The following is a 24,430-nucleotide window of genomic DNA, read 5'->3' on the forward strand; positions in this document are numbered from 1 at the left end:
ATATATATATATATATCTGTATATATATATATACTTAAACACATTTCATAACCACATAATGTCATGTAATCACACTAACATCGGCACACAGGAACACAATCATCACGTCGTATTTTACTGATTGCCCTTTTAAATGTGTATAATTTCAGAACCACGGTGTATGTTTCCCCTGCGTGGTGCAAACATTTTCACTCGGTGTGTCGTGCACCCGTTTTCCTCCCTCCGACCAGACAGCTCGGGAACACAACTCCGCTGCTCTTCCAAATTGAGAACAGTATTTTCAGTGGCAGTGGCACTTTATGCGTGAATGTCCTTTAAAACTCCGCTGTCTGACACGCACCAACACAACAGGTCAGCGGATGTAAATACAGTATGTATGTCTTGTACGAGTTGCTAAATGCATATCTGTCAGTGATGCTTGAAAGTCTCACCACAGATACGATCTTCGTGGGGTTAGCTGAGCCTCCCTTCTCCAAACACAATTGGTTTGAGCTTTTTTTTTTTTTTTATGCGCCTGTCCTACATTCATTGTGTGTCAAACAATTTAGTGAATTGCCCAAGGCTTTGACTTTTTGAAGTCGCTCCTAATATCATTTAGCATCATCTAATGATATAGGTCGAGACTCGTTTTGTGAAAACATTTTCCGAAGATGCAACATACGGGTCCTGCAGAAACCTCATTTTGCCACAGCGCTTTTGCTTTTGCCGACTAGAAACACTTCATGCAGCGCGTCTCTCATCTGACTGAGTAAAGGAAGCACTCAAAGCAGAACAACAGAGTGAAATGCTTTCAAAGGTTCAAAATCGTACTCACGTGTACGTACAGAGGTATTATCGGCAAGCAGCATCGACAGCACAAGTGACGCGTGTTAAATAATCGTTATAATTGATGTGTTTAAGCGATAGCTCACGACAAGCCCTGGTACAACACTCTCATTATATCACAGTTAAAGGGCCGTTGTTGGCGAGGCCCCTTAACTGTGATATCATTAGCGTATACCACGGATTGAAAAAAGCATTTTTTTTAACAAATAAAAAATAAGTAGTCCCTCCCGGCGGCCTGCACAGTGCACGGCGGTTGCTAGGCAACACGCTGTAGCGTCCCGCAGAAGGAAGGCTACGAGCCGGTAGTTGGGTTCACCGGCAATTTAAGTTCGCAGGCCACTGTGGGCCGCAGCCAACGCCAAACCTACAACCACTCCACCTCAACTTCACTCCGTCGCTACTCACGTCGTTACCTCCTCAGTCGCGGAGGGATACGGACCTGCGCAAACTGATTCAACGTCATAGCCGTTGTTTGAACTCATTATACCACTGGCTGTGAACCAATCAGATCGCTTGATTTGAGCTACCCGTTTTATAATAACTAATATATCGATTCGTAGGGGGAATCTCACCCTGTTGCTGGTTGAGGAGGAGTTAGTTTAAAATGAGGTGGGTTAGTCCTGTGGTTTCCCAGGGCTGTCTCCAAAGGCGCACGAGCTGCAGACTTATATTTTTACAGTATTTTGCTCTCTAATCTTTCATTTTCTTTACTCTTTGGGCCTGAAAAAGGATTTAAATGAAGCCACCTGGGTTTCTTTTTTGTTAAAGGTCGGAGGACAAAAGTGTTGGGGACAACGACATCTCTGTTGCCACATGAGCTCTCACCTCCGTCAAACTCTACATAACCCTGATGACATCACAGTGCGTCTTTCTCTTTCCCACCACTCAACATCGGCTCGTGTCGTACCTGTGTGGTCCGCGGCTTGTAGGGCGAGCTGCTCTCCAGGTCGGCCAGGATGCTGGTGAGGGAGTCGATCTCGGCATCCAGACTGGAGCGTCGCTCCTCCAGCGTCTTCTCCGGTCCCTTCATCTGCGGACAGACGTCACAAACACCCCGGACGTCACAAACAACGGCTTGAGTGAACTCGAACAATCGCGTCCCACGGTTACTTATATACCAGCTCGTCTCGAAAACTTTCGGGCAGATCTTCGTCAAGCCTTTTTCTCTTCCCTCCGCACTTGTGACACCGTTACAGTATTTGTAAGTTCCTGTTTCACCTTGACCCCAGACAATCCTTCTGAAAGCCACGCATCAATAGCGGGAGACTTTTTTTCTCTCTCTGAGAAGTATGCGCTGAGAAGAGATGTGTTGTCAGTTAGACAACTCTCATAACACAGTGCACTATTCACCCCGCGCTTTTCACCGCACTTGGATTTACAGCATTTCATTCTTCATGCATTATTCATCGCAATCGCATACAGCTACATTTCAAATTAAAAAGGTCAATTCTTTAAAATGGGAAGTCAGGCTTTTTTTTTTTCTTCTTTTTTTTTAAACAATACTCTGAATTGCTCTTATTTATATTTAACCAAATGATTATCAGAGGAAGCTTAAGAGCAGCAGACACAGGATCACTGCAGCACTGGGAAACCCTCACCGATCAATCCATCTTCAGTTTTTTTTGTTTTTTTTCCCAAGGCAGAGAAAAGCACAACTTCAACACAAATCTCCGAGCGAAAGGAGAAGAGAAAAAACAACTGTTGCACAAAAATGTGGAAAGTAGTTGAAATGATCTGACCAGTAGAGGCATTCGCTTTTTTTTTTTTACTACAGAATTCCATGGAATTTCTCTCTGTGGGATGACAGATATATTTTTAGTTCCTCTGAACTATGCTGCAACGGCAACGAGACTTCTTGCAATTGCCTGCGGGGTCTTTTTGAGTTGGCTGGATCAGTGACTGCTTCTTATTCTAATGTTATGTGTTTGGATTACCTGTCACAATCCATTACAGGCAAGGGTCTGCCTCCGTTCGGAGCCGCGCTGCTGCTTTAAAAAAACATCCAAGGCAATCACGAGCAGGGGTAAACAAAGCAAAACACTAATGGCTTGTCTCGGATCAACAAAAGAAAAGAAGAAAAAAAACAGAGGCAAACTTGCTCAACGGCGATAACGAGGAGGATGAAAGGAAACATCGCTTTTTCGCGATGTGCTGGAATCCGCCGCGTCGGCCGTCGTGACGTTGTCGGCGGCCACGGTGGGAGCTACACTGCTTCCGTCTTTTCTTTTCTTTTTCTCTTTCTGCGTTCAGGTGTCATAATGCCGACGTCTCTGTCTTCAGCGGAGGGCGATAGAGTCGAGGGGAATGTTTCCGGCCTCCCACTGAGGAAACGCCATTTAGTCCCGAACAAATTCGGTCACAATGTTTGAAATCGATGTGAGATCTGTGTGGTTTGATTGTACGGATGTTTTAGGGATTAAGCGTCCTTCCATGAAAAAAAAAAGACCCCATACAAGCTATTTGAAGGCAGCTTATTACTAGGGACGGGACGATAGCACTCTTTCGTGTCCGATCCGATACCGATTTTGCAACCTTGAGTATCTGCAGATACTTCTTCATGGTCAGCACCGTTCAAACAAGCAAAGAACAAATTGAACTGTAAACTGCTTATTAAATAATAATAAATTAACCAAAAAAATATGATGCCGGAATGTCTTTCAAGGCTTAGTATATATGTAAATAGGCATTTCTTTGGTATGTTAATGTAGTGTATTGGATCAGAATTATTTTGATATCTGATACAATTACTTTGGCCAATTCTGCTGTTTACTACTACTACTACTATTTTTAAGCAATGTCTCGTGGTCATGTGGAACAGCATCAGTTGTTAGAGAAAATGCCCAGAAATGACATGTTTTACGTTCAAGTGACAAAGCATTTCATTGGCTGTCGTAAATACGGCGGGAGCAAAGGAGGCAGTGGGGTGATGCAGAACCGTTATCTTCCTCCAAAGAGTTATTATGAGCCTTGGGGCCAATGCCTTTTCTGGGCTGAAGCAAACAAATCAGCTGTAATGACGTGAATGAAAAAAGAAAAAAAAATGTAGCGAGACACAAACTTGTCATTCACATTAATGGCCATTAGATCGGATTTTACCTGTTACACTGTGCCATCACCGTCTCGCACTCGAGACAAGGACTCATTACAGACAAGGACTCTTATCAAGCAAGGTTGGAGAACAAGGACATGCTTTTCATTCATAGAAAGTGTAGCGCACAAAAACACACTCAAAACTTGACTGATTTCTCTGAAGTATCTCTGATGAACTGGGGTTAAATGCAAAGAACTGCAGCTCCAGCATGAGTATGGAGAAGAGGAGTCGGGCTTCGGATCGTGACAATGCACACTGAATTAGGTTTTGTAGTGGCTAACGTTTTACTAAGTTCTTCAGAATTTAAAAACACGCACATGCACACACTTCCATAGGTTTCTATAGTAGAATGAATTCTTGTTTTGTAGGCCCGTTTTATTTTTAACTGCTCATGTTGTTCCGGGGAAACACCCAGCACAAGGCGGAATTATTGGTTTTGCGAGTCCGTAACACCACACGAACGCATGTGTACATGGAAACGCCAAGCGCACAGTCCTATGCTGTCCATGTACACAGTTTGTGTGGGAAGGATTGTGAATTTACACATGCGTTGATTCAAAGTGCGTTACAGTCTGTCTCCAAACTTACAAAAGAAGCATTCATTTAGGATAGAAACTGGTTAGATCAAATGAGGGGCTTGGGAAGGGAGATCTTTCTTTTTCTCCCTGCTTGCACTGAACAAAGGAATGTGAAGCACTTAGAGGATTTCACAGCAGAGGTCAAGTGCTGAGCGTGTCAGTCGGATCGCAAAGGCCAGATATCCCGGGAGGGCCAAATGCCTGTGGGTACTTTGACCAGCAGAGACAAAGAAAAGTGACGAGGCTTTGCCAATAGGTGTCAGCCTTCTATCCTTCCTGCATTACAGCGCTCAGAGATTTGAGAAAGTGTGCGTTTGTGTGTGGGTCCTCGAGTCAGGCTGGCTGGCCCCGGGCAGCAGCTGGAGCTATACGTCTCTGCAGTTGGCTGCGACTCAAACGGACAAACAGTTGTGGGGTTTTTTTTTTTTGCCGGACTGCGTACATGAACTCAGAAACAAGCTCTGGGCTGTCTTTGCTTTTCTGTGATGACTCTTAGAGAGTTTCTGACATCCAAGAAAATGTAAGAACTACAGTGTAACGGCCTCGCTCACCTGAAAATCGTACGAGTTCATCGGTGGTTGAGGGAAGGAACCGGGGGGTGAGTGGAAACCGGTTGACTCGTCGGCAGGTGGTGGAGGGGGAGGGTAGTCTGCTCGGATGGACGGACACACACACACACACACACACACACACACACACACACACACACACACACACACACACACACACACACACACACACACACACACACACACACACACACACACACACACACACACACACACACACACACACACACACACACACACACACACACACACACACACACACACACACCAAGAGAAACAAAAAAAACGGCTTATTAAACACTTCCCCTTTTTTCTGGATTTAAACTGTCACAATGTTAACAGAGCCGACAACAGTGAATTCACACCACTAAATACCAATTTTAAGTTCTTCTTCTTATCAATTTATTTATTGTTTTCAATAACTAGAGTCACAGGTGCAAAACATGCAGAACAAAAAGAAAACAATATTGATAAAAAAATATTGTATACATATTTACTTATATTCAAAGTTAAAAGTGTATGACAAGTTTGACCATAGAAAGTAGATCGAGACTGTAAGGCTACTGAGGCTAGTGTATATAAATAAATATATATGGATGGATATGACTGGGCAGCTGGGTTGTTGTGTGGAAAATGTGTGCACGTCCATTGATAGAACATGAATAAATAAAAAGCATGAACATAAACCTGAACCTTTGCACATAACACATATAACTGTTGTGTTGTAAGTAATTATATAGTAACCATTGAATAAATTTACACCCACTGGACATAATTCACAAAGGAGATTTTAGAAGGTCACCAGTATTTACAATGGGAACACATGGCCTCTGGGGGAAAAAAATGGATACCAAATTAGCAAACACCGGAAGATGGTTAAGATTGTATTTATTATTGTGAAAATTCATTGTGATGGATCACGTTTAAAAGCGTTATTTGCACTTTTAGGTATACTTTTAGCTACATAAGTCACAAATGCATACATTTAAGGACAAAAACATAAAATCAAAGCTGAATAAATCAATATTCTATTGACTATGTTTAATGTGAGAAGGGTTGTTGATGGTGAAGAAAGCATGAAGAATCAGCATGAGATTCTGCAGTTCTATTTTAGCTCTACTTCAAATTTTAGTATCTTTCAGCTCTTTGTTTTGGCTTTAAGGCCAACAACTTTAGCCTACTGCTTTGGTCTCACTCTCCACGCTCATCAACATATTGGCGACTTTTTTTGGGATGTAAAAGCTCTTAAAACCAACTGTACACGACCTGTCTGGGACCAAACAGGCAAATTAAGCAACTAGCGGAGCATTTAGCTGCTAAAACGGCCAGATATTTCCCTCAGGAGTTGCTGGAGACCAAAACAGAGGTAAAAGCAGAGTGAATATTGGGCTCACATTGGACAAGTGGCCAAAAACATGATTCCAAATAAAAGCTAATTTTGCTCTGACTCTGATGAGTCAATAAGCAAATGTCTGCTAGCAGGTTTGCCATACCACATTAAATGATTCTGAGATCTCGTCTCCATTGCGGTAAATGGCAGAACAAAATTATAAAAAATATTGATTGCATGTTTAAGTTTGAGAATGATACTTCATGATAAACCCCTCCACCATTTATTGCTGTTTGAACTGTATGGATAACTGAAATAATTGAAACCTATTGAAATTAATTCATTAATTTTGGTCATGGTGTGAAAAATTCAGTGTAGTAGCACGGCATTGCCACCTTATAATAGTGGCTCAAAGTCATGCACATACCACCTGCACAATAGTTTGCAAGTCATCAGACTCTGAATGATCATCATGACTTGGGGCAGCAGAAAAACCCCTGACTCCTCAATCTGAGTTAAATATTTAATTCGGATTTATACACATGAATGTATAAAATATTCTACATTTTCAATTTGTGTTTTCTTTCCTTGTTTGAAGGATGTGGTGTGGCCAGTATCTGTGCAACATGGGGGGAAATCAAGATTATTAGGGACTGGTGCATATATAAATACAAATTAATGGAGCAAATCATCATCATAATTTCTATTCCAAACCAGCACGGAATGTGAACTCAAATCAGACAATTGAAAAAGCTTATAGTTATAATAAAAGAGAGGAAGAGAGAAAGAGATGGACCCTCATCAACTCATGCCAATGGACTGACACATAATTGCAGCAATTTGGTTACCTAAGAAGGTCTAATCTGAAGTAAGCTTGTGTGTTTTTTTCGCCCTCTGAGATTGAAAATGTTAATGTTGTGTTACAAACGGGGCGGACTAGGTGTTTGCCCTGCCAGAAACGGAGAAACAAGCCAAATGTGTAGTTCTAAAGTCCACGCTAATCCAAGGATTGCATCCCACCACATGTTTCAGACAGGCTAAGGAGTTACATGCCAAATTAAATTCTGATTTGGCTTCTTACGGCACAGGACTTACGGCTAAATCATTTGACCATGTACTCCTAAGCACCAAACCAGACATGAGCTTTGCAAATTAAAGGCTTTCATGAGATGTAATGGGAATTTGTTCCAATGCTAAGACTTTGATGAGTCCTGTTAAGAAATTCCATTTGCTTTCCATGGCTTTTATCTGTTTTCATTAGAATCTAATTGATGTCATCAATGTAGTTTATCAGAGGCGGCTGACCAAATTAATTAAGCGTGGCTTTGAGTTGCCTCGGCAAAACAGCCGAAAGAAGAGAAAGTGAAGACGGAGGGATAATGCAGCGTGGGTAAAACTGGACACGGATGCGTCTCGAGCATTACAACAATGCAGAAAAATTGTGAGCATTGCATTAAACATTCCCTCTGGGCGCTTGAGGGCCTCCATGTGAATTGTTTATATAATAACCTTGTGACCTCCACTAAAACTCCAGTGTAACAAACCTCTAAACCTCTGGGAGAGGAAATAAAACATGCGGCTCGACAACAAGGCTCTGCCCCGCTCCCCTCCCGCTCTGGCACAGATCCTTTTTGCCAGAATAGAACTCGCTTGTAACTCGAGGCTTACCGAGAATTAAAACATAAAGTTCCGTGTACATTTCTCTCGAACATCAAAGTTGTTTTGGATTTATCATTTCAGGAAACACAAGAGTTGTAAATGTTTCAGAGATGCATGTTTTATTGAAAAGGTCTTCTGCATGTGGAACAGTGGAAAGCAAGACTGGGAGCGGGAGCGGGGGTCATTAAGCATCTTTGCTGAAAGGATCTTTCTGGTAAGTTTCCCTCGGACCTCATTTTCCTCGCGTCTGTCCACATGCCAGTCGTTTAGGATTGAAATGTGTTAATGTGCAAATGTAACACAAAGTCACTTGTAGCCTTCACATATTTCCTGTAGTCCTTCCAAGCAAAAAATTAATTTCCCTCACATAAATGACTACACACAACCTTGAAGTTGTTTGTGGCTCACGCAGGGTCAGCACAGTCATTTTAGAGAAGCCTTAGAAATGAAGTGGCGTGTAATGTTATAGCTAATGGTCCCTCTGTAATTGAATATTTGTCGATGAATGGAAATATCTTTCCTTTGAAAACACATCGCTGGTGACCAGATGATGGCTTTAGCTTTGCCTTTTAAATACTGTACATGCAAGCATTCAAATAAATTACGCTCAAAGGCTAAAAAGGGGAACCGGTCTCCACAAATCTGTGGGAACTCAAATCACCAAAGTCATTCCAGTGTGTGATTTTCATTACACAATGGACATATGTAATGACATTTTTTTATGAAAAAATCAGCAAATATTTCCTCACCGTCCGTTAATCTGTCATTATTGTAAATTATTTATTTTAATCTTTTTCAAGCAAAACAAAATCAAAAAAATGGATTAAATATATTTTAGATAAATATTATTTATTGATAAAGTCTGCATGTAACATGTTTTATACTTGCTGTAAATGCAGAAGCACTGCATTGCTCACAGATAATAGTGATTTGAAGTCATGCAAACACAACGTGTACAATATTTTGGAAGTCATAAGGCTCTGAATGATTAATATGACATGGGCCAACCCTGACTCCTTATTCTGAGGTTAATATTTAACACTGACTGACAGTTAAATAGTTAAAATATTCTAAATCATTAGAAAATAAATTATTGATATTTTCTTCGAAAGATGTCATGAAGCCAATATGTGTGTGCAACATGCTGGGAAATCAAGATTGTTAGGTGCGTAAACCGGTGCATGAACAGGAATTCATAATTGAACAATCATCATTTGTGTTTCAAAATCAATGTGAACTGTTACAATTTGAAAGAGCTCATACAGTTATCACAAAGGAGATGAAGAGAGTTTAAGAGAAAGAAATGGACCCTTGTGACCATTGTAGTCAAACGTAGAAATATGAGGATTTACCCACATGTTTTTTGATTGGATAAAGAAAAAAATGAATTCATAAAGACTGCTTGTAATGTGTATTATACTTCCTGTATATAAAACCCAATTAATTTCCATATATTTGTAATTTATGTTGTGTTGACAGTGTGGATAGAAATGAATAATTTCTTCAAAGCCACTACGGGACTCTGTACTCCAAAATGCTACTTCCCACAGTTAAGCCTGTACTTTGACACAATTCATAAATCTAAGCAGCTAGCACAATCGGCGCGGCTTCAAGTGACCTTTATGACTCTCGGATGTTTTTCGAGGAACATGTTTTGGGAACTTGGTATTATCACCTACATTTCCATAACCACAGTAACCCAGCACGAGTTTTGGTTCCAGGGCACAGATCCTGTCATGACAGGCTCACAGTAGTCCTCTTCAGTGCGACAGACACCGTCAGGCCTCATAGTACACACAACACAATCTAGATTGATACACCGATGCGTACAAAATATTCACACTGTAAACAAGTTGTTTGTAGCTACTATCAGTATTAGGCATCAGTGACGTTCCAACAACGGGTTGAGTATGTAGATGACTGAGAGAAGTCGTAGTGTGAGAACAAGTGGGCAGGAGCACAGAAACAGGTTTCTTCAGGTTCAGTCAGCTTTCACAGAACTTCCTAAAACACGACTTTTTCAACGTCATAAAATTTACATAATAAAAGTGTGCGTCAAAATACAATTTGCATTGCAAACACAGTTAATTTGAATTAAATGTTGACTGTGTTTTCTACTCCTGCTACCGTTTTAAATGCCAGATAACATTTCTAAACTTATTTTTTACTCAACAACACTGAAGTAGCGACACAACGTCGCCGGCCAATCTGCTCAACGTGGAAATTGTGAAGATGTGTGGAAACAGAAAATGGGGAAACCGATTGATAAGTGAGGCTCATGAGCTCCGCACTGGCTTCCCACAGTCAAAGCCAGCTCCACTGTTTATCGAGAAATACGACCGAGCCAGAGGTATACCGCCACCGGAAATCGAATCCCGGGGTCTCTGCGGTGGCTATTTCCAACAACTCCAAATCAACGCTGGCTTGAACTGCTAGGCACTTTCTGTTCTGCGCGGTGATTTGCAGCAGCGCGAGCGAGCCGGAGCGAGAGCGGCTTCTGTGCCGTGAATGAAGCCGACTCCATTTGTGACAACAGGGAGTTGAAAGCTCCAAGTGCGCACTAATGAGAGAAGCAGCAGGAACACCTACTTAATACGACAACTTCCCCTCTCTTTATTGAGCAATTACTTTTAAGTAGCAGCTTTGTGAACAAGGAATCCTAATCAGTAATTAAAGTTATTTGAGAGGCCATAAGAGATAGAGATAACTGGCTATCGGGAAGCGGAGCATTGTTAAGAGGATATTCAAAAGGGTGGAGAAGGATCCAGCTGCGACACCGGGACTAATATTAAACTTCGCTTTTTTAAGTAAGTGATGCTTCTTTTTTTTTCTTTACTTCAAGTACTGTATATGACTAACGATTGGCAACTCTGACACTGTGCAGAATATTAAAAAAAAAAAGTGCAGGTTGCAGATGAGTCTTTTATGTAGTTCTGCTCTGTGGTAAGGATTAGTATACGGGCGGGGGGGGGGGTGAGCATATGTTTTCAGATTTACATATGTACAATATCATCAGAGTTACATGTGTGTAAGTAGTGGCCATCTGGCCTTTAAGGACTTAGGACAAAGCCTGGCACAGAATACAACTGCCTTTTGCATAATGCATGAAACATTTCAGTGAAGGAACAGAAAGATCTGAACTCTGTTCCATCGCTATAAAAATTTAAGAAAAGATAGCATAAACATAAATTATCTCCCACGGTCTAAACCTGATTCATTGCTGAAAGCTTGACTCGCTAGTGTCTGTTTGTCTTTGGAACACAACTGCGATGAGCCAAAGTGAGGGGACGGCGCAGATCCACATGTGTCATGTGACAATCGTCCCTGCCCCCTAAAATCCTAAAATCGAAACTGTTCCTCCTTATATGTTTGCGAGAGAATCCGAGAAATGGCCTCCCTTTATTCAGCAGCGAAAAACCTATAATCCCTGCACAAGCAACACGAACAAAGTGCTTTAAGTCCCGAGTGTCGGTCCGCAGGTTCCATCCCCACGTACCGGCTCCAAATGTGCCGTGGCAGAGTTCGGGACACATTGCTTTGACATAATTACGGACCTGTTTTATTCCATCTTCCGCCGGAGAAGAGTAGCTGAGCCCTGCCGGTAATTAGCAGGATATGTATAGAAGAGTGATTTATGACAGCATTCACGGTTCAGAGATGCAAGAGAGGGATTTGAGGTCTTACTTGTTTCAAGTGTAAAAAGGAGCAGACTGAGACTGGCTTCTGCTCCTCATAAGGAGAATTCCCACTGGGAGAAGAAATGGAGATCAGGAACAATGGAGGGATTACGTTTTCTGTTTGAAAGCGAAGAAACAAACACTGCGGAATAAAAAGGGTGAACGGTTTTCAAACCGAAGCCGAAGATATATATATTTTTTTTTTTTGAACCAAACATTTGAACCGATGACTGCGCTTGAACAATCGGCGCATTAGACTGTGATTTGTTTCTGATACGTGAGAGAGTGATTCGTCAGAAGGTGGAGAGGGGAGCTGCAATGTCATTTCTTGTACACAAATGAGAGGGGCGAGTAAATGGAGCCAGACAAATGTCACAACAGGCAGCCACCGCTGCGTAAACTGTTTCATAACATGAAAACCTTCCGAGCCGCCGCCGCGACGCTGGGGATCTGCAATCTACTAACGTCTGTTATTGTAATCTTTAAAGGATAATTCAAATGTTTTTGAACCTAGGCCCTTTTTTGGAATCTTTTAGGTCTAAATGATTAATAAGGACAAAAATGTTTGGAATCAGTCCAATATTGCGTTAGGCTACAACTGTCGATGAGAAGGGGAGTAATGGTCAAAGCGCGTCCACCAGAAGTTTTGGTTTTCGGTTCAGATCACTACAACAAGTGTCTGACAACGACATGGAAAAGGCTCCTCACAGAGATCCTCAAACGTGTAACATGAGATGACGGTGTGAACATGATTGAGAGCTAGAGAAGTGGAGAGTAACGTTACAGAATTGACGTGCAGAAAGCGTGGCGTACAGATTTGATTTTTCAAAGAATGGTTTGTGGTTTTGCGGACGACCGCCGCCAGTCAAACAGGAGAAGCAATCCTGACACGCTGTTCCAGGAGCAGAGAGACCTGCTACAGACAGAGGAGGAGATGTTATTACTGTAGCTAGACTCATCTTGTTGACCTGACATTGGTACTCTGACGCGGACGAATGGCGCCGCGGGAATTAAAATGCAACCCTTTTCATCGTTGCCAATGCTCTCGATCGATACTGGATCGATTCCAAACCTCTCTTTTGTCCCCGATTGTCACGAAGACCTAAAAAGATGGGGAGATTGAGTCCAGATTAAAAAAATGCCACAATCATCCTTGAGAGTGTCAAAGTCTACGTGAGGTAATGGGCCATACATTTGCGTTTGACTCATATCACCAGGCTTCATGACCTATTAAACAGGTAACAGGTACAGTAAGTATTAGGGTGACATTTAAGCATAATTACCAATTAATGGACAGTGAGGTGTCTTCATCTGCTTGATGGAGAACACCTTCATTGGGCTTGATAGCTACAGCAAATGTGATACCATCAAATAGCTTAAAAGATCATTTATAGAAATAATGTGACACAGTACAATAGAGTTAGACTAACCAATCTGCCAGGCTGATATAGCGTCACCATTATCTTATTACAGATGTACAGTAACGTCTAGCTGAAATGTCAGTACAGAAATGCACCAGGGAGCAAAAATGAAGTTTATTTTTCAACTGTACACTGTCCTGCTATGTGCGAATGTTGGCCATGATCCTTTTTTTGAAGAAGAAACTTTAAAAAGGGATTTTAAAAGTCCTCACCCTTTGCATATTGAAATATAAACGATCCCTCTATAGGCGATGTATATTTTTTCAGGAGGATTTCACCGTTTTTGAACATACAGTGGGGGTCCCCGGATACAACAATTTGTAGAAACAGCATCCGCATGTGGAGCCTCTGAGTGTTTCCTATTTGAGTGGACGAAATGTGGTGCTGATGCACCTACTGTCAGGAACCAGGGCAAAGTGTGTACAGCCTATGAACATAGACACCGTTCCCTTGCGATCGGAAAATGAATCAAAGATTCCGAGCGTGTCAAACTGTTGAAATCCTACTCAGCATTCAGACTTTCTTTCACCTCTCTGACAGAACAGACAGGAAGTGAAGGAGATTGTCTCCACGACACGATTGCCCTGGTGAGGTTGATGGTGAGATTTAAACGAGTGAAGTGCCTCAGTCAGGTAAACGGATTAAAGTGGATCCAAAACCATCAGCAGACAAACTGGAAGGAGAAATATATACTCTGTAGAGCTGAAACAGTTACACCAACTATTTTTGATCATCTATTTAAACGTTTTCATGGGGAATTATTCTGATTTCAGCTTCTTAAATGTGAATATTTTCTGATTTCTCTGCTCCTCTATGGCAGTCAACTAAATATATTTGGTGTGTGGACAAAACAAAACCTCAGCTTGTTTGGGAAACACAATCAACATTTTTCTCTATTTTATGGACCAAACAACTAATCGAGTAAATAATCGACAGATTAATGGCTAGTGAAAACAATCCAGATGTGGCCCTAATGCTATGCTAATATTGTATTGTAATATTGTGTGATCAAAGGAGAACATTTCCTCTTTTTTTTTTTTTTTTACAGTCACAAACTTTTAAGCAAAGAATCACAAGGTTCACACAGACAGACTCGCACAATGCAGGCAAAGTACAACAAGTAGCTGAAGTATGTGTCCCACTTACATAAAAGTGGCCTTTGTATGTGCTCAGAGCATGAGCCTGCGGTTTCTATGGGGACAGTGACACACTCGCTGGTGGATTTCCTGTGAATTCTCCTGGTGACACCCATGAGGGACCCTGACATAACAACCGGTAGTCAGTTTGCCTCTGGCCAGTCAAGCGGGGAGGAATAAAAACAGCGTACATGCACATGTTCGACACTTTTTCGATTGCTCTGAGCAAACAATTAGCAGGTTTTTTGGGGGGGTAGTTGTTTTTGTAACTTAGCGCGAGAAGTTTTTTAATCGACAACAGCACTTCTCGCATGTTCAACTTTCGCCATGACTGCCGCTCTATAAAGAAGTTATTGAGTTTGAAACTCAGCAGCAAGACATTATGAAACCATAAAAGAAGTCATTGTTACGAAATGGCTTCGGCGTTAATCCATGCGGTTTTCAGGTTTTTACATAAAATGATCAATTTTGAACACTTAATATGATAACATTCTGACTCGAGGTCACTCCAGTGGGACTGCTTTTTCTTGTGGTGTCACAGACTGTTGGGTCACACAATATGAAAATGTACATTCACTTCATACACAAAATAAATAGCCCCACTTAGTGTCAGCGGCTTATGAGGCAGTTCTCTGAAATACTGTGCACAAAGCAAAAGCAGCGACGCAAACAACAATGCAACTCAAGATACAGAGAGATCGTTCGTGTTGACGAGAATGTCATGTGCATGTTTCATAAAACAGGCGATATGAATTCAAAAGACAAAAGTGCGGTGGGGTCCGAGCAAAGAACTTGGGGCCAATGCTGATACACATGGGGATGAAAAAATGTCCAAATCAGACCAGGTTGATATATATATATATATTTTTTTTTTTATTTTTTTTTTTTTAAATGATTCCCAAGATGTCGTTATCAAAACCCTTATGACAAAGAAATGTAATTGAGATTTGATATTTTACATTTAAACCCCTAAACTTGATCATTAACTATAAACAAAAAAGAAGACACAAATACAAAATATCAAATAAATAAAAACCTTAAATCTAGAAAATCATGGCAGACATATTGTGAAAGTCCCATATTGGCCAATATTATAGACCAACTGAGAAATCGGCCAGACTCTAGTTTAGATTAAAAAAAAAGTACCCGAGAGCACGGAGCAGAGTGTGACCAGTCGTCAACATGTGTTGATCTATGCAGACAGCTGCAGAAATCCAATAACAAGTGCACAAAACATGTTTCTTTTAACGCTCTACACCTTGACAACAAAAAGCAAACGCAGTGAGCCTAATACGCTTCAGAGGGGCAGTTCTTGTTGCAGGGATGTTGCACTGGGTTGCATTGTCTTACTTAAGAGTTATTCATGATGTTCTATCTATGTATTTCAGTATGTTGCAGAGTTGATCAAGACTCTAGTAGCTAAATCATTGCATGCTTGTAATTGCACTTTCAAAAAGTCCCCAAACCTTTGCGACTGTCCAGAACAAGAATCCTAGAAATGGGTTCAGGTCCTGCAGCGAAGTACCGACATGAAGCAAGTGAAGCTCGGGCTGCGCGACGTGGCTCAAACCGCATTTCGTGAAGCAATCACTACTGACCTTTATACGGCACACATGTACCATATGAGATCAACGTAAAGCCTAAAATCTGATCTGATGTGGGGACTTTCGGAGTGGACAGGTCACTGTCTGGGACCTAAATGTCTTTCACCTCCTCCTGCTGGGACTTTAATGAGAACAAGTGATCCCCCCCCCCGCCCCCAAAAAAACCCATCTGAGGGCAGACCCTGCTCACTGCGCACCGCCCCTTCTGCCCCGGCCTCTTTGTCCGCGGCCTCAGACTGCTCATTCCAGCCCTCACATCGGCCCCTGCCAGACAAAAGGGCCAGCGAGGCGCTGTGCCAAATTGACTTGTCCCTAATTTCTCCTGCTAATCCTCTATTTGACATCAGTCGGTCCCCACATTTGATATCAAAGATAATAAATAAATAAACGGAGGAGAGACCCAGATAATCTTTTTTTCATAAAGACGTCTTATCCTTTGACAAGCGGAGATGTCTGCGGACGGCTTTACATATTTGCGTGTTCAAAACACTGACAGCAAGCAATCATCACTGTCGCCATCAAACGTTTAATGAGGACTAACACCGCACTCGCCCCGGAGTCCGAATGTTTTATCACTTGAATTTCATCACTAGATGCTGCATTTTATAGGAAATGGCGTATAAGCAATAAGATAATGTTACATTAAACTCTGACAACAGCTATTTCCTCCACACTCTCCAAATCAACCAACAGTGTAATCGATCTCAAAGTGAATCCTTTCAAAATAATAATAATTTGAGTCACAGTTTTTCCTCAGGTCACTTCTCAGAGGTTGTGAGATATTACCAATCTAGCCCTGCTGTGACTGAATTCCTAAAAACATTTAAAGTCCAAAATTCACAAAAAATGAGATCACCTGCAACTGTGGTATTTCCCCCACCCCTTTTATACTGTTTCAATAATCCTCTTAATTCCTGCACAATGATTAATTGTGAAAAAATGAGACAGTGGCATCGGGTCTGGATTAAATGATATGTAGCAAAAAAAAAGACATTTTGGAATTATAAGGTTTTAATGAGGCCACAAGTTGTCAACTGGGAAGAAAATTTGTATTGTTCTTTAATTTGCAAAGAATCTGTGGACGAGGTCGGGATGAAGGTGTATAATACTAAGAGATGCAGGGGTCATTTATGTATTTAGGTGGGACGCTAAACTTTGCACAATGGTCCTGTCTGAGACGGATCATAACCATAGAGTGACTGATTGGTCTGACAATGAAATCGGCCTATCACAGATCAAAAGTGTCGAGTTATATAAACATTTTTTAACAGAACATATTGCAGAGGTAATTTAGAGATGGGGAAATTAGATAAATAGATAAATCTCCTATTTTACTGCCTGATATCTGCATCAACAATCAAGTATTGGTCAGGCTAAAGTAACAACGTCCTGTATGCATGTTTTAAGAAATTTAAATATGTATGTTTGTATATATAAACCCCCCCATTGAGCTTATTTTCCCCCTAAAATAAGCTCAATTGCCTGGTTAAACTTTCTTAAAAACACAGCTTCACATTTTCCTTCATTAAATAATCCTATAAATGTGAAAACAGCTTCTAATGTTGACACTGCACATACAAGGTCAAACATCCAACAAGTGGAGATACTATAACAAAGTCTTTCTTTTGAGAGGTGGGGGACTCTTCAAAAATTGACGACGTGGGAGCCTCAAAGACAAATTCCATTCAGTCAACTAAAAATCAACAATGGAGATGTTTTATGTTTTCGGTGCGTGTTTGTTTCCCTCCTCAGTCGTGGACAAAGCTAAAAAAGCAGCCGTCTAAGAACAAGTTTTACGGGGAAAAAAAGAACTAACATCTGGAGCACCAGACAGGTCCACAACTCAAACCACAACCCCCCACAGGCAGCAGTGTTTTTAACCTCACAGTGTGGTCGCCGCTTGCTGAATTTCATAACCGTTTCCCCTGTTTTGGAAATCTAGGGCTCTCCGGGGGGGGGGTGTTGAGGGTAGAGGGTTGGATAATATTCACATCACAACATAACGATCAGATGGGGACGTGGGCTGATATACACTATGTGTGTATAACATTTTCTGTCACATACTCTACTCTTGTAACACCTTGCTAACTGAAGACAAAATGAAGTGTGGTCTTAGTAGTAATAACCATATTTTTCCAGGAAAAAAAAAAAAGAATACTAATCATTGGGTCTCAGGAACATTGTTCACATAGTGTTTAAAACATTCTTTAAACCACCTTGTGTACAGTTGCGTACAGTTGTGTTTATGAACAGTCACTTAGAGCATATACGTAATATGAGCGTCAATCCTTTTAAAATTCCTGTGAGCAGCACCGGTAAATGTTGTTTTTTTTCTTACCAGTGACTCAAAATCACTTGCTGTGCTCTTCTTTCAAATTGCAGTATTTTGTTATTAGGATGAAAAGTGTTTTTTCTTTTTCTTTTCATAAATTTGGATGAGTCATCCTAGTGTTGTATTTCTGTGGGTCAAAAAGCTTTTTTAGGTTTCAATATAAAACAAGTCTTAATGTAGTCTTTTTTAAGGGGCTCATATCTGGCTCATGTAAAACAGTTATGCTCTGTAGAGCACAGTTTCTGATCAGTATAATAAATGTGCATTACACTGTAATAAATGTATTATTTTTAATAATCTCCAACAAAAAAAAAAAAACCTGCCACCCTTATGCAAAGGAACAAAAACTAAAAACAGACCATCAGCTCACCAGGGACCTGCAGCAGCAGACAACACGTCTTCCTGAGCCCACACATGACTGCTCACCCCAGTACGTACAGTACGCTGCATGTTTGTTAGAAATTAGGCATAAAGTAAGGCCTGTTAGTATTAACATCTAGAAATCTAGGGCCTTAAACTCAATGCATTGCATGTGGATTTTAACTTAAATACATGGGTCATAATCTTTGTTCATTTATGACTCGAATTTGTATCCATATTAAATGCGTAAATCTTTCTGCGTAGAAAATCCAGTTTGCTCGCAGATCTCAGCAATGTATAATGATATCATAAATGACGAGACAATTTGCCCAATATTACAAAAGAAGTTACGACAACACAATCGCAAAATGCTGTCTCACCTTCGGTCGCTTTTATACTTAAAATGATAAAAAATATCTTCTCTGTTTCAAGGGTGATTTTTAAAATATCTGCGGTATGTTCAAGGTCCACGGTTTTCTCAAGCCCCGACTCCCTGTAGACAGTGAGACTACCCACAATCAGTACAATGCCATTCGTGCACTACTTCACATGTTGTGCATGAAATGTTATGCAAAGGCAATTGATGATATAAAGAGAATCACTTCAGCAGAAGTAGTTGAGGATAAATATGGACAAAACTGCGGAGATACAAAAGATATATTAAAAATAAACTCTGCAAAGTGAAGAAAAAGAAGTAATGTTCTCACCTAATATGGAGTTTGACTGTTAAACATGCAGGTTAGAGTTTCCCAGTTAAATCATATTTCCAGATTTATTTGATGTAAATTTTTCGGCCTCGTCAGTAGTGGTTTTTCTGTTGGCTCGTGTGCCGTTACCTGCGGGGTCAGCGTGGGTGGGCTCTCCCGTCTGTTTGTAAGGGTTGAACTTGGGCTTGGGTGCAACCATCGGTGCAAACTTCTTGGGCGACTGCTGCTGGGAGATGGAAATGCTTGCGCTACCCAAAGACGGCGTGGTCTCCATCCTGGCAGCCACCTGGCCCGTCTGGTCATTACTGTTCTCCGGGTTCCACATGATTCTGACGGAGAAAGACAGAAGTTGTTAAAACTGAAGCTCTGACCAGTGAATGTAATTTTGGTTAATGTAGGTGACAGAAACTCCCTGGAAACCACAAAAGACTACAGCTAGGGCCCCAAAATGAGCAAACATCATTATGGATCATAATCTGATGAAAAAGTGTCATAACGTTGTTAACAAAAGAGATACATTTAATTACACAACACATTTATCATACAGTATTATGAATATGAAAGATCTACGAGCTGTAATCAAAGATAGGAATAAAACAACATTTACTTCTTTCAGAATAAGAGCACCAGTGATTTCACCAGGGAGACAAGAGGCCTGGACAAACAAAAAGGCTCGACTAAGCCTAACATCTGGAATACTTGGCTCAGTTTTATTGACAGTATCAGTCACATGTAGATTGGAAATGACCTACAAATTAATGAAAACGGCCACTTTGATTATAGTTATACTATTTACTACGATTATTTTTTTAAATATTGCAAATCAAATGAAAAACCAGCCGACCACACTCCTACAGGAAATAACCACATGAGCAATGTAATGACATCAACAGTGAGTGGCCAGGTAAGAGCTGAGGGTGTGGCCAGTCGTTGTTCAGTGCACAGGTAGAATAATTGCATATGGAAAACTATAATGGCACCATGTAGACCACATGTCGCCACCAAAGCCCAACAGTCTCCTTAAATTCAATCGAGCTGCACCAAATTGCACACAGTCATAGATATTAGTCCCCTAATTTTGCCTTATTTTGTTTTTAAATCAAGATTCGTGAATTACTCCTTGGTGAATTGGTGAAAATGTCCAAAAAAGAAAGTGAAAAGAAAGAGGCAGAGGCAACAAAAGAAGAACGGGCTGAAATTATTCGAAGAATGTCACTTAAGGCGTAATTCAGTTGAGTCTGTTGTGTCTGACAAGTCAAACTGTGTACGACAATCGAGTCTACTCTTTCCTTTCAATTAATGAGTGAGACTTACAAAGCAGCTGTCTGATATTATTTTTTTAATCAAAAATAAGGTGAAACGCACTTTGTTCTGACATGTACTAATGTGTCCAATTCAAATTAATTCAAAAGCCTCTTTTTCTTCACTCGCATCCTTTTCCGTGCGACCCTTACATTAGAGCAAGAAATCAAAAATGTGTTGTTGTCTGATGAAAAGAGATAAAAAACAAAGAACAAAAAACGACCAAAAGATTTTGTAAGAGAAAAGTGTCGTCATGCTGATGTAACCATCGGTGATTTGTAAGTGTTGACGTAGCTGCCCAAACTGACATCGGCTCCGAGTTCAGAGATGACATGAACACTGATCCACAGGCCGTGTAGACAGATGAAGACCTATTCCTTCATTTTCGAATCATGTTGATTCATTGTTTTTTGCTGTTTTTAAATGGAGGGGGCACTAACTTCATGAGAAATGTATGTATATATATAAAACTTTTACATCATGCTGCAGCTGTAACTGATGGCTAATCGATATTACGACTCGAGTTTACTTCACGTGCCGACTTTTGTGTCAACATACAGTTACAGTGAAGACAACACAACGCAGGGTGAAAGAACTTTCTGTTTGCTGAGGACACAAACATCCAGTATTTCACCATCGCATTCTGAAATCACTTGAAATATCTGAACTATTTATACGCCCCCCCCCCCCCCCCCCCCCCCCCCCCCACCGTCCTTCGTTTTGTCTGTTTGTTGTGCCGCGTTCTGATGTTTTGCTCTTTATTATCCTCACTCCGACGGATGCAGGGTTTACATTCTTTCTCCGAAGCACAGCGGAAAAAGCCCACGCACAATCATCTTTTAATATCTGCTCAAATCCCTGGCTCCTCCCGCCGTCTGAATGGTACTTACTTTTGATATTTCTCTCTCTCTCTCTCTGCTCCTAATGCTGCGATTGAGACGCCACGCGGATGTCGCACACCCACCGGTCCTTTCAGTGCAAATGCTTACATTTGTCGACACTCAATGGGCTAAATAAAGAGAAGATGAATCGAAGGGATGGGGGGTAGGGAATGATCTTAGCGTGCGTGAGTATGGACTCAATACATGGTGTGGAAAAATCTCTGTTTCAGCGTGTGATTTTATTTTTTGGAATGATGGCATATAACGCAGAGTGGGATGTCACTTTTTGCATACACTCGCCCTAAAGTGCACATTAAACCCACTTAAATCCCTTTGCCTGCAATTTCAAATTGTCTTGAAAACCTGAACGCACAAACACACAAAACCTCAGCGTATAATTCTCACAGTGATTCATAGATTACCTAATGAAAACCTCTAGTTGCTTAGCTCCCTGTTCTTTTTTTTTTACTAGAGAACCTTTAAATAATCATGAAATGCCGGGACCATTCCAATTAAATCTACTTACTATTGGAGAAATGGCCTCTATTTTTTAAATGGTTGACAGTGTGTTGCTGTGGTTTGTTAAGAGACACAAGGACACGGTTTCTGAAAAGAAATGTTCCTGAAGAATTTTTCCTTTTTTAAAGGTAACGTCTGACTGAGCGACACAATCACCTGCATTGTGCTGAAGTGGAGGCAGAAATCTCAATGACAGATATCTCAGAAACCCAGGCAACTAAAAGCAAAACTATGTGCATTGTGAAAGCATAAAGGCTCTATAAAGGACCAGATTTGATTATCAGGCCAACATCTTGATATGTTAAACGATAAAGACGGTGTTTGGAATTTTTCCTTACTGTCAAAAAAACAACAGCCATGGTAAGACCATTAAACTAACACGGTTCCATTGATCCATCTCCGATTACTTTTAGACTTAGTGAAAGAGCCAAGCACTGTCACAGGGGAAAAGATTTGTTGACCTATTTTCAGTGGCAGATTAATAGTCACCTGATAGTCTGGTGAATATTTCTGGCAGGAGGACAATGAATTGAGTCCAAATTGACTGTGAAGATGTGACCGTCCTCATTGTCATGACGTCAGCCAGCCAGTGCAACTGTTGGTGGTTTTTTACTCTTAAATAAGTACTTTTGGAACACGGGAATAGGATATATCATGATACATGTTATCGGGATCAATTCACTGTTGGTTTGTCCATGGTATTTTCACCCGATTTGAAAAACGACAAATACGGAGACTGAAGGAGAAAGGACAGAGGGGGAAAGTGACTAAACATAACAGTGTCTCCATTTCTCTCCCAGGGCGAGAAGTCATATACGGTCAACTCTCAGATGGGATATGTGCTGTACCTGAACGCAACAGGATATTGCACATGGATCTTGACAGTCTGTCCAGTCTCAATGTGGCACTGCCTTCGGACATCGTAGGACCATATGTCAAAATCAAGAATCCACTGTGGTCTGATTTTCAGTCCGAGAGGAGGCTTCGGAGAATGTTTGTGGACGAGTGTGACGTTCAGGCCTACTCAACGGATCTTCTGGGGTGTCTTTTTGTGTTCGGCATATTAACTAGCCGACCGTGATCAATATGGCTCAATGAGTCGTGACGCAAGTTTTCGCAGCAGAGGCGACCCCGGCGTCGTTTTCTTAAGGCTCCAAAAGGCTCAATACAGACATGCGTGTCGGCTCCGCGGCACACGGCTATTCAGCATTTCGTTTTTTCTACAACTTAAATGGGTTCCTCTACACAAGGGAGTGCTTCAAAGGATTTGGTGGTCATCAAATGCCATGAAGGTTATAGTATAAAGGTTTGGTCCAGTTTTAGTCCAATGTGGTGAAGCTACAGTACAGCGAGTATTAAAAAAGCTGTTCACATTGGGGCCAGGATAGGATTTGTAAGAAATTAAAAAGTATTAAAAAGTTAATGTTAATATTCACATTGGGTAGAGTTTTGTCTGTCGTGGCTCAGAGTAACAAAGTGCCCGGCGTTGGTGTGATCCAGATTAGTGGTCATGTGCTCTTACCAGTACAGCCCAACTTTCTCACTATAAGAGGCCACACCAAGTTATTGAAAACATACCAACACTAACCTTTATAATGTGATGACTAGAACTAGCTCTCTTTAGTCAGTCATCTGATGTCAGATGGTCCTGATGATGATGATGATGATGATGATGATGCTGCTGCTGCTACTCACTGGTTTTAACCAAAACTACTTGCTCAAACAAATCCTCACCTTTGGCAGAGCCATGCGTGGCTTTCAAAGACAGCAATTCCTCCCTCGTATTGAAACTCAGCAGTGATTCCTCACAAAAGCAGGCCAGAGAGGAAAAAAAATGGGTATTTCTTCAAGTGTCCTTCAACGTTTCATTTGCAATATCTTGTCAGTGATCAGCTCCGCGACGCCGGTTTCTCTTCGAGACAAACTGAAACTTTGGTTGTGGCAGCTCGAAAAGCAGCATCAAGGCTCCTTCACAAAAAACTCCCTGTGAATGAGGTTTCAGCTCCTTTGCTACTCGGTCCCTCAGCACAAAGCTTGCCAACGCGTGACATTCCACAGCTACTTTTCAATACAATTGCCATGATGCTTGTCAGCCATTACTCGTACCAGCTACGTATGTGTTTTGTTCACCCTGACCGTGACCCGGCAGCCATACGCTGAGAGGGCATTCACTATTTTCTGTCTTTTATCCCAGAAAAAATGTTGTGTTTATGAGTTGTCTCCAAGCCCATATACTGTCTGGAGACCGGAGGTCGCCCACTTCTGCACATGACCATGTGCCTGATTTCCTGCTCGACTTGGTGTATAATTTATATTTGTAATATCCTCATGTTTCATCTCTTGCTGTTCATTTCTTCCAATAAAGTCATAACTACATTTTTCGGGTGTCAGGTCCAGCCCCATCTGTACATCATTAACAGTTGCAGTTGAAAGCGGGCC

At 41.2% G+C, this 24,430-nt stretch overlaps 1 protein-coding gene across 9 annotated transcripts in view; it reads right to left on the reverse strand.

Moving 5' to 3' along the window:
* LOC118317902 (LIM domain containing preferred translocation partner in lipoma) overlaps positions 1 to 24,430 on the reverse strand; it is a 141,585-nt gene that overhangs the window by 69,957 nt on the left and 47,198 nt on the right. For all 9 annotated transcript variants that reach the window (XM_035647025.2, XM_035647021.2, XM_035647024.2 and 6 more), the window contains 3 exons: positions 19,419 to 19,618; positions 5,046 to 5,143; positions 1,733 to 1,855 (listed from right to left, as the gene is read on the reverse strand). In XM_035647025.2, coding sequence (XP_035502918.1) covers positions 1,733 to 1,855; positions 5,046 to 5,143; positions 19,419 to 19,614 — 417 coding nt within the window. In that variant the 5' untranslated portion in view covers positions 19,615 to 19,618. The remainder of the gene's footprint in view (positions 1 to 1,732; positions 1,856 to 5,045; positions 5,144 to 19,418; positions 19,619 to 24,430) is intronic.

The sequence above is a fragment of the Scophthalmus maximus genome, chromosome 13, assembly GCF_022379125.1.
Source record: "Scophthalmus maximus strain ysfricsl-2021 chromosome 13, ASM2237912v1, whole genome shotgun sequence".
Lineage (NCBI taxonomy): Eukaryota > Metazoa > Chordata > Actinopteri > Pleuronectiformes > Scophthalmidae > Scophthalmus > Scophthalmus maximus.